The 19,357-nt window shown below is 42.1% G+C and overlaps 1 protein-coding gene across 6 annotated transcripts in view; it reads right to left on the reverse strand.

Moving 5' to 3' along the window:
* obscnb (obscurin, cytoskeletal calmodulin and titin-interacting RhoGEF b) overlaps positions 1-19,357 on the reverse strand; it is a 625,157-nt gene that overhangs the window by 230,930 nt on the left and 374,870 nt on the right. For all 6 annotated transcript variants that reach the window (XM_041184481.1, XM_041184479.1, XM_041184482.1 and 3 more), the window contains 5 exons: positions 14,335-14,601; positions 13,220-13,486; positions 4,510-4,776; positions 1,702-1,968; positions 766-1,032 (listed from right to left, as the gene is read on the reverse strand). In XM_041184481.1, coding sequence (XP_041040415.1) covers positions 766-1,032; positions 1,702-1,968; positions 4,510-4,776; positions 13,220-13,486; positions 14,335-14,601 — 1,335 coding nt within the window. The remainder of the gene's footprint in view (positions 1-765; positions 1,033-1,701; positions 1,969-4,509; positions 4,777-13,219; positions 13,487-14,334; positions 14,602-19,357) is intronic.

Raw genomic sequence — 19,357 nt, forward strand, 5'->3', positions numbered from 1 at the left:
AGATCAACTTTGCAGAGCAGATAATCTTGTTGTTATTTAATGTTAAACCCTCCTTGCGCAATAGCATCACCTGCCATGTTAATGGCTAGCAATGGCAAATGGAAATAAGATGAAAAGCTGCATTAATTGCTTATCAGCACCTAATGACATGTAAAGATTGAGGTGAGGTGCAAGGGGAAATTGGCACATAGGATTAAAAAACGAGATTGTAATAGTATAAGATATTTCATTAAAAATGGAAACGACTAGTAGTTTTAGGATGCCAGGAACAGAGTTTGTAAGAATAATGATGAAATAAAACAAAAGCAGAATATGAGAAAATTAAAGAGGTTGAGCAGAATAACAAAAAATAAGAGTATGAAAGAAAAATACTTTCAAAAACACATCAAAAGTAATAGTATTTTACAAATATATCAGTAAAATGATTGTCAAAGTTTGGCACAGGTATTCAATAAATACCTTGTATCGATCTTTACTAAAGAGAAGTATGTACTAATGTTAAAGTTTATCCTGGAATGAATGAATGATGTTTCATATAAAGGTTACAATTCGCAATAAATCAAGAAGTGCTGTATTTTGCAGCAGCATGTGGAAGTGACGATCTAGCATTCAATATTGAGGAAACAATCCACATAGCAAGCAAGCTTCTAGCTATCTAGAAGGTTAATAAAATTGTGAATGTCGCAAAATGAGATTCATAAGACATCTTTATATGATGAAAATTCACAAGAATTCAATTATGATCAGTAAGGATAGCTGCCCTACCCTTCACTTTCAAAGAGGCAGTGGTCTTCTGATCACCAGAATCACAGGTATACTCCCCTCTATCTTCAGGTTTTATATTGCGAATAAGCAGTTCAATAGAGGAACCTTTTACCATCATGTCATATTTGTCACTTGGGTAAAGTACTATAGATCCCTTCCGCCATGCCACTGGAGCATCAGGTTTAGTAATCTCACAGCTCAGGATGGCAGAGCTATTCTCTTCAGCTTCTGTGTCCTGAAGCTCTTGCTTGAAAAGCACAGGCAAAGCTAAGGGAAACAGTAATTCAATTTGTGAATACATAACTTACTCAAGGAGAAATGTGATGCATGAATGACCACACACAAGCCAAATTCTAATCTAATGCAACAATCATGTGATGCTGAGTACTACAGTATTATTATCCTTGTTACTCTTTCACCTATGTCACACTGAAATGTTTACGGTACAGAGATAAGTGAAAAAGCATATAACGTTGATTAGGTTTTGCCTCTGAGTTTGAAAGTTGCAAGTTCAAGACCCACTCCAGGAATTAGTCATATAATCTAGGTTGACACATCAATGCAATCCCAAGGGGTATTTCAGATGAGAGGTTAAACTCATGCCGAACTGGAGGTGAACAATATAAAACAGGGAGCCACAGTTGCTGTTATCCTTCTACTCCGGAAACCTGCTGGCAGAAACAGCTGATCTACTGCCAGGTTGTGGCCAGAGAGTTATAATTAAGTGACTGAAGAGCGAGTGATATCTCATTTGACAAAGTGATTAGCTGAAGGGATTCTGTAACATTATCACACAAACATTCCGGCATGGTGTTTTTAACAAAAACAGAGACACAGAATCAAAGAAATTGTGAATGTGATATTTTGAAGAGGAGATAGAAATGATGCTCAGCTTCATGATGAAAATTAACAATGACTTAATTTTTCTTTCCGTACCCTTTACTTTTAATGATGCAGTGGTCTGTTGATCCCCAGAATCACAGGTATATTCACCAGCATCTTCAAGCTTCAGTTTGTGAATCAGCAGCTTAATGCTTGAACCTTCTTGCTTCAGTTTGTACTTGTCACTGGGGTGAAGTACTACTGATCCCTTCCTCCATTCCACTGAGGCATTAAGTTTAGTAACTTCACAGTATAGAGCAGCAGTACTATCCTCTTCAGCTTCAACGTTCTGAAGTCCTTGTTTGAAAAGTACAGGCATCGCTATAGGAAGATAGCAAATTAATTACTAATAACACAGCTTAGTCAAATTATGTTTGTTGGAATTCTCAATAATCAAACGGAATTTATTTTTCCTACAAAAAAATTCTGTTGATAACATTCTAGTATCCATATTAGCTACACAAAATCCTTAATACTAAACAAAACATATGTAATTTTAATTACATTCACTCTGTTCACACATAGTAATATCTTCATATTTGATAAAAAATAGTATGTATGTCCTTACATTCAGAAAAGCAAATTTAATCAATTAACTGTATATACCAAATTGGGAGAGTGTTTAATAGAGGAGAACTGCAGGAAAATATGAGAAGATATGAGCATGAAACAAATGAAATTTAACATAAATAAATGTGAGGTGATGCATTTTTGAAGACGAGTAAAGAAGCCACATTCTCTTGGAAAAGGAGTGTTTAAATGAGTTAGAGGAACAGAGGGAGTTGGGGGTACAAATACACAGCTCACTAAAAGTAGTGATACAGATTAATGAGGCCATAAAAAACCAAACATAGTACTGGGTTTCATTTCTAGAGCCATAAAAATTTGGCAGCAGAGGACAGGTCCCTGCATATGAATATATATAGCTTCTAGCAAGCATAAGTGAATTACACTGTAAACCCAAATGATAATCTTAAATTGGTTGTTAATGTGATTCTTATCACACTTGGGTTGTTCAGCTGCCCAATTGTGGAATCGCATCTAAAGTTATGCAAGCAAAAGGAATATGTCTATACATTGCAACTTTTTTTGAATAAAAGAAGCATGGGGTCAAGCTCCCAGGTGCATTCACCATGGCAACGTCTCAACCAATCAGAACTGACTTGTCAATCTCTTTTCTCATGCAGTCTGCCCCGATAAGAGCAAGAAAAAAAACTTTGACAGCATGACTTTTTCAGCTATGTAGACAGTGGATAGAATGACAATAGTCATACTCATAGGACATTTGTCTAAGTTAAGGGTCTTTTAGATGAATGCAAGTTCTTGTTGCTGCTGTTCTTGTAAGTCAGAGGATACCTTCTTACCTTCCCTATCACCTTAGTGCTGCTCTTTCTCTGTCTATTTTTTCAGCTCTCTCTCCCTTTCTCTTCTCTTCAAGGGTTCTTCATTTTTCATTCCCTTCCTTCTACCGCTCTGTGTATTCTCCATCCATTTGTACCAGGCGCTGACCTTTGGTAGCTCAAATTGCACCCCATTAAGCTTTTAATTTTTTTATGGGTCTAGGAGAAGAATTACTTCTCCTGGTCCCTCCAAAAAACCCTGGCCTGCTTCTGCCCCACATGAAGCTTTGTGCAGGACCATTGCTACACTGGTTACTGGTGGCAATTCAATGAAGCTAAGTATTACCTCGGGCTTCAGGACAGCACAAATGGCTGAGTATTAACGGCATTCCACTGACTTCACATCAGTTTTGGGCACTATTTCAAAATTGCCTCCAAATGTGTTATCAACCAGGGTAGCAGAATCTTAATATAACACAAATATTTTAAATGGTATAATCAATTTATAAACACCAGAGTTCAAACAACAACCTTCATTTAGATAGCACCTTTGGCATAATTAAACATCCCAAGGGGCATCCTAGGAGCACTGCCAAACAAAACATGGCATCGAGCCACATAAGGAAATATTAGGTTAGATGGCCAAAAGCTTTTTCAAAGAGCTGGTTTTTAAGGAGTGTGTTAAAGGGAATCAAGATAGAGATGGAGAGGTGTAGGATGGGTATTCCAGAGCTTAGGGTCTAGGCAACTGAAAGTGTGGCCACTAATGGTGGAGTGATTGAAATCGGGGATGTTCAGGAGGCCAGATGTAGTGGATTGAAGCTATCTCAGAAGGTTGAGGAGCTGGAGGAGGGAGGGATATGAAAATTTTAAAATCAAGACTTTGCTTGACCAGGAGCAGATGTAGTCATCAAGCACAGGGATGCTAAGTGAACAGAACTTAGTACAGGTTAAAGCACAGGCAGCAGAGCTTTAGATGACCTCAAGTTTACAGATAGTAAGAAGTGGGAGACCAGCTAGGCATTAATTGAAATAGCGAAATCTAGAAGTAACAAAGGCATGAATGTGGGTTTCAGTGGCTAATGAGCTGAGAGGGGGCAAAGTTACAGGGATGGAAATAATCAGTTTCCATGGTGTGAATATGAGGTAGGAAAGTCATCTCAGAATCAAATTTGACAACAAGGTTGTGAACACACTGATTCAATATCAGATTGTTGCTAGGGCAACATTGCAATTTAATCCCTAAAATTGCAACATAATTTACTAGTGTTATTCCTACATTGACAAAATTATTATTTAGATGTAAAATTTTTAATGAGTTCCTGCTTAAGAAGTAAGTTATTTTCACAGTGAGCACATATAAATTATGAGGAAGATAATCATTTAATTCAACAGTTCAATGGAAATTTATACAATGCTTAGTGAATGGCATGCTGTTATTAACAGGAGGCTGGTGAATTAAGGATAAAAATGTGAAAGGATTTAGTTACAATGAAAAATGAGTAATGTGCTCTTGTCCTACCCTTCACTCTTAAAGAGGCGGTAGTTTGTTGATCTCTAGAATAACAGGTATAGTCTCCACCATCTTCTGGTTTTAGGCTGTGAATAAGCAAATCACAAATGGAGCCTTCTTGTTTCATTTCATACTTGTCACTTGGATTAAGTACTAGCGATCCCTTCCTCCATTTTACGGGGGCATCAGATTTCGTAATCTCACAGCGTAAAGTGGCGGTGCCACCCTCTTCAGCTTCCTCATTCTGAAGCTCTTGTTTGAAAAATACAGGCAGTGCTATGGACACAATAAATTTGGATTATAATGATACTGACTAGTCAACATTCAAATCATATCTCTCAGTTTTCATACACAATTCTGATCTAACCTGCTGAAAATAGTTTTCATAGTACAAGCCCCAAATTATTTTCTCCCTCACTGTCACCCTAAAAAAACCCAAAAACCTACAAACGAGGAGAAATGGCAGTTAGAAAAATCTAACGATTTATTTAAATATCTAGTTTATTTAAGTGCATCTTGTTAATATAACAATCTTTACTTTCTAATACCTTCAGGGGGTAGGGCAGCAAGAGATTTTCAAGATATATTAAGCGAAAATAAATCAGAGTAAACAAAAATAATGCAATAAACAATTGGCGGGGTTTTCCACACCCGCCTGCTGCCACGATCTTCCAGTCCCACTGCAAGTCAATGGACTTCTGGTTGGAGCTCCACCTTGCCCTTGGTGGGTCCCATCCACAACAGGGCCAGAAAATCCCAGCCAATAACTTAAGAAGAACAAATAGTGATTTGGTAGTACAGAACTTGAGTATTCCTAAAAAAATGAGACATGCTGTCTAGGCTTTTCATCTAGCACTCAAGACAGATACACAAGATTACCAATGGTAAACAGAACAACAATTTATAGTGCAAGGGAAAAGAGTGCTGTTTGGTTGGCAAGTGGACTCTGACTGGTACAGATGTTGCCATGGAGAATGCACCAGGGGACAGTTAACTGCCAAGCTTTTATTAAATTCAAACCAGGCAGGTCGACTCTGATTGGTCAATGCATTGCCATGAGAATGAACCAGGGAATGGCTATTCCCCAAGTTTTTGTTTAGTTGTAAAAGGCAGTACAGGGCCCTGTATGTTTATATATGTGGCTTCCAGCATGCACAAATTTATAGCAGTACATATTTTTAAGATTCATTTTCAGAGTGTGGGCATCTCTGGCTAGGAAGGAAGTGGTGAACCATTTTCTTAAACTGCTGCAGTCTATTTTGTGTATGCTGTATATCCAAAGTGCTGTTAGGAAGGGAGCTTCAGTTTTTATCTAGTGAAAGAGAAGTAATGGCTATATAATTCCAAATCAGGATGGTTTTGGCTTGGAAGGGAGCAGGTGTTGGTGTTCCCATGCATTGCTGTCCTTGCTTTTCTAGGTGGTAGAAATTGCAGATTTGGAAGATGCTGTTGCGGGAGGCTTGGCTAGTTGCTGCAGTACATCTTGTAGATGTTACACACTGTTGCTACTTTGCGTTGGTGGTAGCAGGCATGAGTGTTTAAGGGGTTGTTGGGGGGTCATAAGACCATAAGATCTTAAGAAATAGGAGCAGGAGTAGGCCATTTGGGCCACTGAGCCTGCTCTGTCATTCAGTAAGATCATCACTAATCTGATTGTGGCCTTAACTCCACTTTCCTGCCTGCCTCTCAATATCATTGACTCTCTTATAGATCAAAAATCTGTCTAACTGAGTCTGGATATATTCAAAGACCCAGTCTCCACTGCTATCTGTGGAAGAGAATTCCAGAGACCAATGACCCTCTTGCAGGGATTGGTTAGCTCAGTTGGCTAGATGACTAGAGTATAGTGCAGAATGATGCCAACAGTACATCCCTGTACTGGTTGTGGTAGTTCATGGAGGCATGTCTTGCCCTATGCTTGATGTGGAGTGGTGCCCCTCAAGCTATATAACCAATTGTCTCCCTCTAAGGTGGACTATGGCTGATTACCAATAGTCCCCTGAGAGAAATTCCTCCTGATGTCTAAATTAACTTTTAAAAAAATTCATTTTACAGGATGTGGGCTTCACTGGCCAGGCCAGCATTTATTGCCATCCCTAATTGTTCCTGAGAAGGTGGTGATGAATTGCCTTCTTGAACTGTTACAATCCCTGTGGTGTAGGTACACTCACAGCCTGTTAGGGAGGGAGTGGCCCCAATATATCCTACCGAGCAGTGAAGGAACAGCCATATATTTCCAAGTCAGGATGGTAGGTGGCTTGAAGGTGAACGTCCAAGTAGTGGTGCTCCCATGTATCTGCTGCCCTTGTCCTTCTAGATGATAGTGGTCATGGGTTTGTAAGGTGCTGTCTAAGGAGCCTTAGTGTGTTTCAGCAGTGCTTCTTGTAGATGGTATACACTGTTGCCACTATTCATTGGTGATGGAGGGAGTGAATGTTTGTGGAAGGGGTGCCAATCAAGCAGGCTGCTTTGGCCTGAATAGTGTCAAGCTTCTTGAGTGTTGTTGGTACTGCACCCATCTAAGCTATCACACTCCTAACTTGTGCCTTGTAGATGGTGGACAGGCTTTGGGGAGTCAGGAGGTGATTTACTTGCTGCAGGATTCCTAGCCTCTGATGTGCTTTTGTAGCCACAGTATTTATACGGCTAGTCCAGTTCAATTTCTGGTCAATAGTAACCCCCAGGATGTTGATGGTGGGAGATTCAGCAATAGTAATGCCATTTAATGTCAAGGGGCGATGGTTAGATTCTCTCTTGATGGAGATGGTCATTGCCTGGCACTTGTGAAGCGCAGATGTTATTTGCCATGTGTCAGCCCAAGCCTGGATATTGTTCAGGTCTTGCTGCATTTGGATATGGACTGCTTCAGTGCCTGAGGAGTTGTGAATGGTGCTGAACATTGTGCAATCATCTGCGAACAACCCTACTTTCGACCTACTGATGGAGGGAAGGTCATTGATGAAACAGCTGAAGATGATTGGGCCTGGGACACTGCCCTGAGGAGCTCCTGCAGCAATATCCCTGGACTCAGATGATTGACCTCCAACAACCAAAACCATCTTCCTTTGTGCTAAGTATGACTCCAACCAGTGGTGAGTTTTTCCCCTGATTCCTATTGAATTTAGTTTTGTTAGGGTTTCTTGAAGCCACACTCAGTCAAATGCTGCCTTGAAGTTAAGAGCGGTCACTCTCCCTTCACCTCTTGAGTTCAGGTCCTTTGTCCATGTTTGGGCCAAGGTTGTAATGAGGTCAGGAGCTCAGTGGCCCTGGTGCAACCTAAACTGAGTGTTAGTGAGCATGTTATTGCAATGTAAGTGCCACTTGATAGGGCTATCGATTATTCTTTTCATCACTTTACTAATGATCGAGGGTAGACTGATGAGACGGTAATTGGCCAGGTTGAATTTGTTCTGCCTTTTGTATACAGGACAAACCTACGCAATTTTCCATATTGCCGGGTAAATGCCAGTGGTGGAGCTGTACTGGAGCAGCTTGGCTAGGAGCGCATCTAGTTCTGCAGCATGTCTTCTGTGCTATTGCCGGAATGTTGTCAGGTCCCATAGTCTTTGCAGTCTCCAGTGCCTTCAGCTGTTTCTTGCTATCATGTGGAGTGAATCGAATTGGCTGAAGACTGGCTGTGATGCTGGGGACCTTAGGAGGAGGCAGAGACAGATCATCCACTCCGCACTTCTGGCTGAAAATGGCTGCAAATACTTCAGCCTTGTATTTTGCACAGATGTGCTGGGCTCCCCCATCATTGAGGATGGGATGGTGTAGTCTCCTCCTCCAATGAGCTGTTTTAATTGTCCACCGCCATTCACGACTGGATGTGGCAGGACTGCAGAGTTTAGATATGATTCAAAATAAAAACAAAAAATGCTGGAAAAACTCAGCAGTGTTTAGATCTGATCTGTTGGTTGTGAGATCGCTTAGCTCTGTCTATCATGTGCTGCTTCTAATGTTTGACCTGCTTCACCAGGTTGACACCTCATTTATAGGTATGCCAGTTTCTGCTCCTGGCATGCCCTCCTGCACTCTTCATTAATTCCCAACTTGATGATAATGGTAGAGTGGGTGATAAGCTGGGCCATAATTACAGGTTGTGGTTGTTTACAATTCTCCTGCTACTAATGGCCCACAACATCTCATGGATGCTTAGTTTTGAGTTGCTAGATCTGTCCGACATCTATCCCATTTAGCATGGTGGTAGTGCCACAGAACCCCATGGAGGATATCCTCGATATGAAGACTGGACCTCATCTCCACAAATACAGTGCATTGGTCACTCCTACCAATACTGTCATGGTCAAATGCACCTGCAACAAGTCAGTTAGTGAGGACAAGGTCAAGTGTGTTTTTCCCTCTTGTTGTTTCCCTCACTACCTGCCACAGACCCAGTCTAGCAGCTATGTCCTTCAGGGCTCAGCCAACTCAATCAGTAGTTGTGCTACCGAACCACTCTTGGTGATGGAAATTGAAGTCCTCCTACCCAGAGTACATTCTGTGCTCAGTGTTTCCTCCAAGTGATGTTCAGCATAGAGTTCAGCTGAGAGGGGTGGGGGAGGGGGGGGAGTGGGGGTGGAGGCAGTAGGTGGTAACCAGCAGGGGGATTCCTTGCCAATGTCTGACCTGATACCACGAGACTTTATGGGGTCCAGAGGCGATGTGGAAGACTCCAAGGGCAACTCCCTTCTGACTGTATATCATTGAGTTGCCACCTCTGGTGTGTCTGTCCTGTCAGCTGGACAGGACATATGCAGTAACGTCTGGGTCTAATCCCAGGTGCTGTCTGGGACATCGTCTGTAAGGTATGTTCCATGAGTATCACCATGTCAGGCTGTTGCTTGACTAGTCTCTGGGACAGCCCTCCCGATTTTTAAAAATTCATTCATGGGATGTGAGCATCACTGGCTAGGCCAGCATTTATTGTTCAAAGGGCATTTTTAAGAGTTAACTGTGGGTCTGGAGTCACATGCCCTTTTGATATAAGCCGCCCCCAGATGTTAGTAAGGAGGACTTTGCAAGGTTGACAAGGCTGGATGTGCTGTTATCATTTTTGGTGCCCAGGCTGATGTGGAGTGGTCTGTCCAGTTTCATTCCTTTTAGACTTTATAGCGGTTTGATACAACTGAGTGGCTTGCGAGGCCAGAGTCAAGCACATTGCTGTGGGCCTGGAGTAACATATGGCAGATTTTCTTTCTGATAGAGCATTAAAGAACCATTGACAATGGCTTCATGGTCACCATTAGACTAGCTTGAATTCCAGATATATTAATTGAATTTAAATTCCACCAGCTGCTGTGGTGGGATATGAACCCATATCCTCAGAGCAGTGGCCTAAGCCTCTTGATTATAAGTCCAGTGATATTACCACTACGTTAACACCTCCCCTAATACTTACTCCCCTAAGAATTTTGTACACAAAGATATGTAGCACAAGAAGTAAAATATTAAGATATAAGCACAAATCCAGCTTGAAGATAAGCTGCAGTACTTATTACATACACCCATCTACAAGCTAGTTATGATTCAGAGCTAAATATTCCAGGCTATACAATCTTTAGAAACTACAAGGAAATTGGGAAAGAAGGGGAGTAACAATATTGACAAAAGGCTGAATTCCAGAAATAGAAAGTTAGGATTTTAGTAAGGCATGATGAGGTAGTAAAAACACGAGGAACAGAACAGGTCTGTAGGATTTGTCTACAGACTTCCGAAAGTAATTACGTAATATTACATAGCATATACAGTACGAAACAGGTTATTCATAGTATAAGTCCTAAAAGTCCATCAGTTCCATGCTGGAGTTTAAAGCCTCCTCCCACCCCTTTTTATCTAACCCCATCAATATATCCTATTTCCTTCTCGCTCATCTGTTTATTGAGCTTCCCTTTAAGCACAGATATGCCATTCAGCCCAACTATGCCTTGTGGTAGCAAGTTCCACATTCTAACCATTCTCTGGATAAAGAAGTTTCTCCTGAATTTAATACTGTATTTATTAGTGACTATTTTATAGTTAAGGTCTCTAGTTCTGGTCACACAAAGGGAAACATTTTCTGCATATTTACTCTTTATAATCTTCAAGGCCTCTACTCGGTCAGACCTTAGTCCTTCCTTTACGAGATGCTAGACTTTCAGCCTGTTAAATCTTTCCTGATAGATGTAGTCCTTTAGTTTTTTTTGTACCTGCTCCAGAATCTCTGGGCTGAATTTTTCCCTCACCAAGCAGGCGTGGGTTCGACCCGAACAAGAATAAAATTGTGCACGATGACGTTAAGTGAGTGTCCCGACGTCATCGTGGACTCTTGCAATATTTCGCTTGGTGGGCGTGTGCGGGTGCTGGAGCGGCACCCATCATTAATCAACAGGTCATTTAAGGCCCTTAACAATGCAATTGGTTCAGATTTTACGTTGCCCGTGCGATTTTCTGCTTGTTGCACGGACAGAATGGGCAGGCCGCCAACCGACATTTCCTCAAACCTCATCCAATGGTGGGATAAAAAGGGTCAGCAGCATTGCAAGTGTGAGTAGTGAGCAGTCTTGGAGATAGTTTGCAGCTGGTTGCTTATTGGTATTTGGCAGCTTCATCTCTGTCTGGGACTTCCGTCTCAGCAGGAGGTTTGGACTTCCAATGAATAATTTCCCTGCTCCCCAAGACCCTCCAAAACAGTCTCCAACTCTGAATTGGCAGAGAGTTCGGAGGGTCCCGACTTACTTACCAGAAGACTTACCAGGAAAGGTTAGAAAGATTAAAACCAGTTTTAACTCCTGGGTAATTATATAAATGACATCCCCCAAACACTCAAACTGACCACCTCCTTTTCCCGAATACCCTGCTGATCCCCATGACCCAAATTAACTCATTCCAACTTCCCCCAATTTCTCCCCTGACCCTCTGACTCCTCACCACCCACAACCCTCATGTTCTAGCTTTAGAACTACCCTTAGGTTTAAATTCCATGGGACTCTCATTGAGTCTGATATCTATGTAGCTCCACTGGGGTGTGTTTGCTACAGAAACATGTTTAGGATTGACGTCCACATGATGTTCATTGGGGCTGACATCTTTAGAACTCTTCAGATCTAAGAAATCAGAGTCATCACCAGGCATTGTCTCAATAGAATTCTCCTGCAATTTCGCCATTCATTGCATGGACTCCTACTATACCATGAATATTTGAATTGTTCAGTTGCGTTCCAGAATTCCCATGGGATCTAACTATTGCATGGCTCTCTTCAGAACCGACTTCCAAAAGACTCCCCCTGACCCTCCGACTCCCCCTCAACCTGACAACACAATGCTACCAACCCAGTCACCCTAATCAGCTGGAGCCCTACCCACCCTGCCACTACCACCCTATCCAGCTGGTACTCTACCCACCCTACCACCTACTGCCCTGACACCTATCACTCTACCTACCCTGAAACCACACTTCCACCCTACCCAGCTGGCATCCTACCACCCAACCCACCCTGCCACCCTACCCAGCTGGCACGCTGCCCATCCTACCCACTTATCTCACTCTTAATCATTCACTAACATAGTGAAAAGCTATTTAAATGCCCCAAAGCTTTTCACCGTGTTGGTGAATGAGGACTTACCAAAATACAGCAGCTAGTGCTGTAAAAAAGGGGTATAGCTTGGCTTCCTGCAACAATCCTGCATTATGAGGAAGGACTCTCAGTTCAGGTGCACTCTGCATTTCTGAAGAGGCCCAGTTCAGATTCCAGGGCAGAAATGCAAAGCTCCGATGCAAGGTAAAAAAATAAGAGCAGAGTGGAAATCCAATGGTGATTGCCACTCCTCAGAAGTTTCCGTCCAGAGTTCCATCAACTTCTTCTCAGGGCAGCTAGTCCCTTTTTTACAGCACTAGCTGCTGTATTTTGGTAAGTCCTCATTCACCAACACGGTGAAAAGCTTTGGGGCATTTAAATAGCTTTTCACTATGTTAGTGAATGATTAAGAGTGAGATAAGTGGGTAGGATGGGCAGCGTGCCAGCTGGGTAGGGTACTGACCTGCCAACCCTGCCAGTGATGCCCACATCCTGAGAATTAATTAATTTTAAAAAAGACAATGTTCAGTTCCACTTTTCCAAAAAAGCTTTCTTTCATTTTATAATGCTTCTATGAAGTGCCTTGGGACCTTGTATTAAGTTAAAGGCGCTATATAAGTTGTTGTTGATTTTAACATTAATAATGCTGTGCCATTTGATTGCTGTTATTTGTTCAGCAAATTCCGCTCCAGTATTATTCACTAATATCGACAGCAGTAATTTTTAGATTATGGCAGTGTTTTGTGAAAACAACTGTCTAATTGTTTTTCATTTATTCCTAATGCAGTGCGTTTTAATCATGGACTTATCATTTGTATGTATTTCTTTGCTTTTCGGCAACATTTAATAACAGGTTTTAAGAAGCTCTGCGTAATTTTTCATTTTTTTTTACTAATATCTAATACTCACGTCACATCAACTCTTCCAAAAGAAATCCAAGTGCCGACTGGGTTATAACATATATCCCCTCAAAACTTGCTAGCTTTTATATAACAAGAATTAAACTACAGCTCTGAACAGAAGTGCACATAAGAAACTGTAAATGAACAAAAATAAATGTTGGTGATCTTGTCACAAGAAATTTGGAGAAAATCTTCACCTTCTCGAGAAACAATGAAAATAAACAATAATTATATTACAGTAATTAATGTTTGTTGTCCTACCATTCACTTTTAAAGAGGCTCTGGTCAGTTGATCCCCAGAATCACAGGTATATTCAGAAGCATCTTCTAGTTTTAGGTGATGAATGAGCAACTCATGGCAAGGGCCTTTTTGTTTAATTTCATACTTCTCACTTTGATGAAGTACCACGGATCCCTTTCTCCATTCCACTGAGGCATTAGGTTTAGTAACCTCACAGCATAGTATGGCAGTACTATCCTCTTCAGCTTCTTCATTTTGAAGCTCTTGTTTGAAAAGTACAGGAAGAACTAAGGGAGACAGGAATTTTGTTCATGATGACATAGTTTTGTCAACATTTAAATTACTGAATTGCTAGATAAATCATTTCCAAACTCATTCAAAGTTAAAGGAAAATTAAATTAATTCATGCTACTGTGGTTTGGTTAATTTGGATACTGAAGGGTCAAACATTATGGATCAGAATAGTAAATGATTAGGTAAATCAGGAAATATTATTTAGGTGGTGGCAACTCGGTTTGCAAATTGGAGAAAGACTGAGGGAGGTATGGTTTTCCATAGTGATGAGATTATGAAAGACAATGATTTGGATACTATGATACAGTAAGGGTGCATCCTTGACCACATCAGCCATGTCTATAAGGCAAGTTTCTTGAGGCCAACAGTCACTTTTAATTTTGTTCATACCCCGTTACAACGTTAATGCATGTAATTAACAAAGGATAAAGATACATCTCAATGGAACATTAATACTTATCTGAAAGGTGGCAAATCGCAAATTGGAACTGTGTTTCTCACATGTCGGTGCAGACTCGATGGGCTGAAGGGCCTCTCCTGCACTGTGTGATTCTGTAAATGTGTACTAACTAAGTTGGGACTGTGAATGTGTACTAAGAAAACTAACTGGATTCCAATTAAAAGCTAGAAAATATTATTTTCTTAACATGCATGTGGATACTATAGGAGAACAAGAAGGGAGCTTCAGCTCGGGCAAGAAATCCACAATACCAAGAATTATAGATCAAACAAATGGTGGATCAGATTTTTTCGAAAGTGTTTTGGTTATGATCAGCTCATGAGAAGCATTCCATGACAAAAAGCAACGTGATTTAATTATATGCAATGATCCTTGCCCTACCCTTCACTTTTAAGGAAGATGTCGTCTGCTGATCCCCTGAATCACATGTATATTCTCCAGCATCTTCTACTTTTAGACTGTGAATCAGCAGCTCAACATATGGACCTTTTTGCTTCATTTCATACTTTTCATTTGGTTGAATTAGAAGAGATCCTTTCCTCCATTTCACTGGAGCATTGGGTTTACTGATCAGACAGTGAAGAGTAGCAGTACTACCCTCTTCAGCCTCCACATTCTGAAGCTCCTCTTTGAAAAGCACAGGTAGAACTAAGAGAGAAGGTAAATCAATTCATAATGATGTAGCCCAATCACATTCAAAGAAAACAATGATTTCACTGAATCTAAGGATGCCCAAGCACAATTCCATTCTGTTTCACTCAAAATAATACACTAATTTCCATCAATGATTTAACTTTGTAAGATAGTAAATGGATTGGCCATACCACTAAAGCATCAGGTTCAATCCCTGATCTGTGCAATTAGTTAATTTCAACTGGGATAATAGTAGATGATCACATTTGCCCCAGCACTTTTTGTTTTGGTTCAGGTAAACTTGGGCAATGTTCCTATTGCAATCATGTGGTCAGTGATGACAAAAAACCTTTGCTGAAAAGCTTACACATGTGCGTAGGATCGAACTTGGCTGCAATGCCGCAAGTATTTGACTCTTTCTTCTTGCCTAGCAGTCTATCTCTCTCAATTTCTATTTAGTATATTCACTGGAATCACCAGCTCACTTATTTCTTCATTGCAGAGGAACGGGAGCCACAACAGTGGAAGATTCCTGTCTAAGTTAGTTGAGCAGATGCTGTGTCCAGATGTTCTCCAATATGAACAGTTCTGCTGGGCAGTTTAATGCTCTAGTAAGTCATTTCAAAATAAACACAATATCCTCTTTTTAAAAAATCATTCGCAGGATGTGGGCACTGTTGGCAAGGTTGCCATTCTTAATTTCACACCTTAAAAAAGTGGTGGTGTGCCTTCTTGAAGTTTTGATAAAACTGAGTGGTTTTTAAGTAACTTCAGGGCTGGAGGGTTAAAAATCCACCTCAATGGTGTGGGATTGGAATCACATACAGGCCAAAATGGGCAATGACAGTGGGTTTCCTCCCCTAAAAGAAATGCAGCTTTTTATAACAACCTGATAATAATATTTTTTAATCATTCAGAGGATATGGATGTCACTGGCAAGGGTGTCATTTACTGCCCATCCCTAACTGCCCTTGAGACAGTAATGGTAACTCCCACAGTACTGTTTGGTAGGGAGGTACAGGATTTTGACCCAGTGGTGATAAAGTAATGACAATACATTTCCAGTTCAGAAGAGTGTGCGACTTGGAGGGGAACTTCAGGTGGTGATGTTCCCATGCGTCTGCTGCCCTTGTTCTTCTCAGAGGTAGAGGGTTCAGGTCTGGGAGGCATGGTCGCAGAGGCCTTGCCGAATTGTTGCAGTACATTATGTAGATGGTACACACTGAAGCCACTGTGCACTGGTGATGGAAGTATTGAAGGTTTAAGGTGGTAATTGGGGCCTCGATCAAGCAAACTGCTTTGTCCTGGATAATGTTGAGCTTTTTCAGTTTTGTTGCAGCTGCATTCAACCAGGAAAGTAGGAAGTATTCCAACACACTCTTGACATGTGCCTTGTAGATGGTGGAAAGACTTTGAAGAGTTAAGATGTGTGTCATTCATATCAGAATACCTGCAATTTTTATGTGCCTGCACCAATTATGTTTCTGGTCAATGGTGATGCCAGGATGTTGATGATGGTCAATGGTGCTGAAGTTGAATATCAAGGACAGCTGGTTAGATTCTCTCTTAGTGGAGATGGTCATTGCCTGGCACTTGTGTGGTGAGAATATTACTGGCCACATAACAACTGAAGCATGAATGTTGTCCAGACCTTGTTGCACATGGGTGCCGACTGCTTCATTATCTGAGGAGTTGCAAATGGAACTGAATACTTTATTGTCACTTTTACTGATACCAGCTTGATATTCCCAGATATTTAAAAAAGAATTCAAAGTCTCACATTTACATGTTGGAATTTCAACACATATGCCCGGGTTTTGGTGAAAAGAGAGATGTTGCTGAAACTTTTTGTCTTGCACTCATCAGGACAAACACAAGAATGCCACATTACCATGGTAACGTTTCAGCCAATTAGAGTCAACTTGTCAACCAATCAGCAAACTTTTCCCCTGTAGTATAAATTGTTGTGATTGTTTGAAATTTGGCATTCTTGTGTCCATCCTGATGAGTGCAAGACAAAAATCTTTGACAATGTGGGCAGATTCATCCTAGAATTGCACTAAGTGCAGAACCGGGTGTGAAAAAAGACGTTTTATCCACCGGTTGCAATGATAGGTTTTTGCACTGCATCATTCGCTTCCCACCTCATTAATTATGCAGCCACAGGAAACACGCCATCTCGCTGGTGGGCAGCTTATGAATTGCCCACTATGCCATTACCTCACTGTTTCCTCACTCCGTGTGCCATATCTAAACTTCAGCCGCACACACAGTTCTCAATGCTTGCAGCACGGGACTGCTCCAATGAAGACATGGCCCTGAAAGCCATGAAAAGTACAGTGACTCATCACTGGAATGCTTTTGGAGGCCCGCTGTGATGTCCTTCACCCCTGCTCTGGTCACACAAGATCCACCAATCTCACTACTCCAGCTTGGGAGGTGGTACAGTGGTGGTCAGAGCCAATGCTGTAATTCCGTTTTTGTTTTGGATTTCCAGCATCCGCAGTTTTTTTGTTTTTGTTTTTATCTCTGCACAGAAGAGATTGCCCATCCAGTGCAGTAAGAGGGTGAATTATCTCGTCCATGCTGCCAGGGTAAGGCAACCATCTCATCGCTCTAAGCTCACACACTCACAAGCCCATCGCATATTCACTGGCATCTCCCTCACTGCCAGCTCAAGGGGCATCACCACACACTCTCTCACACACACCCTCACATCTCCATCTGTCCTCATCGCCTCTGGAGACTGCTTCCTCAGCCCTCACCATCTTGAGGCCACTTGCACAGATCAACATGTGCGCACGCATGCACACACTGGGATACCCCCTTCCCTCACCCTGCAGCATCTTCCCTTGCCCAATGCCACTTTTCCCCCTTCCTCAAGCAAGCCTTAGCCCTGCATCCACTGATAAGCCACACCCGCCTTCCAGCTGGTCTGGGAGGTAGAGACCTGCCTGTGAGTCCCCTAAAAGTGATATGGTACTACCTGCGAAGTCTGGTACTGATGACTGCGAGTGCTGCCCGAAGCAAGGTAGGCAAACAAATCTCGAAGGTCTGGGCAAAGTGCAGCAGCTGCTTATATACAGATATGCCCTGATGATCTAACGTGGATGATCCTGCCGAGCAGGGCTTATAATAAGATGCTAAAGTATTGAACTTAGGTTTCTGATGTATGGTGACAGGAAATGCAGGCTGCCATTGATGGGTGGAGTGGACGATTGCAAACTAGTTTCATGATGGCTTAAAACTGACTTTTGGCCTTCTCGCCATCTTATCCACTCATACCCACCATGACACTCACCGCCAAGGGGAGTGGAAAATTCCAGCCCGTGTCTCTCTTTTCAACAACAATCAAGAGTTGATTCCCTAGGTTATTAGTCACAACATCTGGATTATTAATCCAGCAACATGATCATCAAAAGATTGTGTTGTACATAAAGTCAATGGCTGGGATTTACTTGGTGATCTGAAGAGCGGCTGAGAGGACCAGAAGTGGGTAGTGCTGATGTTCATTACCCAATTCCCAATTCTACCATTATCTGGCACCAGACGGCCAATTAACTGCCAGCAAGCAGGATGGGAGTGAGGAGAGGGTGCAACCATTCTGGGAATGGTGACGGGCATTGGGGCAGCAGCTGCAGAGTCAGCTGATGCCAACTGATGCATTGGCACCATTTTTAAAGGGCTGTCAGCATTCTCGGAACACAGCTGAAGTCTTCCTTGACTGAAACCTTCCCTGAATACAACCTTCTATCACTGAAGCCTTTCCTGAAGATCCAGTCAGCAGGCAAGGTCTGCCAGTAGCAGAAGGATCAAGGAAGCAGGCATTGTGAAGGTCAGAGGAAAGCGGTGCCTGTTGACATGGCAGGAGGAAGATCCCAGGGGGCTCCACAGTTCAGTGACGACTCCTTGCAGGTTTGCTTGCAGGCTGCTCGGGAAAGGGGGGTAAGTCCTCTTCCACAGGGATAGGAGGACGAAGTCTCCCCACCTAACAAAGTAAACCTGGATGCAGATCACAGAAGAAGTCAGCAAATGGTCATCTGGAGAACCCGGCTGTAGAGCTCCAAACGTATGAACGACCTTATTTGGTCTGCCAAGGTGAGTACCCACAGCCCAGTCCCCTTATGGTTTATAAAATGAAGAAGTGTGAGTGTGTGGTTGTTGGGTACAAAGAGTCTGCGCAGTCAGTGGCAATTGTGTCGTGTAGCAGCTACTGTAAGAAAAATAGATGCAGCTCAGTTAATGGGTGCTGGTCTGTCAATGGTGACACTTGCATGGTCCCTTCAGAGTGACTGAATGCCATAAACATTCAAGTATCCTCAAAATGAACAACTAAATTGTTAGCCACTTAGGCATTGTTCCTATTATTATCAAGCAACTAACATTCCTCTTCTTTGCTTCTGCCAAAGAATAGGCCCAGACCATTGGTGGGGTGCCATTTCTCATCATTCCCACTCCCAAGGAAGTGAGGGCTCTGAAAGCAGGGCAGCAGGATGGCCACTTCATCCGGGACAGAGAGTCTTGTCACAACAAAAACAAAAACAGCTGGAAAAACTCAGCAGGTCTGACAGCATCTGCGGAGTGGAATACAGTTAACGTTTCGAGTCCGTATGACTCTTCATCACAAGAGAATCTTGTGTCTGCTTATGTTTGCAATAAAGGTGTTATGCGTTTTGTCAACATCTCTATCTATTATTGACATCCCTCTGGAATTGCAGGGGTCCTGGCTTGCTCAAAGGGCTGTTTGGAGGGACCATAGTGCCTGTGGTCA

The sequence above is a fragment of the Carcharodon carcharias genome, chromosome 3 (assembly GCF_017639515.1).
Source record: "Carcharodon carcharias isolate sCarCar2 chromosome 3, sCarCar2.pri, whole genome shotgun sequence".
Taxonomy (NCBI): domain Eukaryota; kingdom Metazoa; phylum Chordata; class Chondrichthyes; order Lamniformes; family Lamnidae; genus Carcharodon; species Carcharodon carcharias.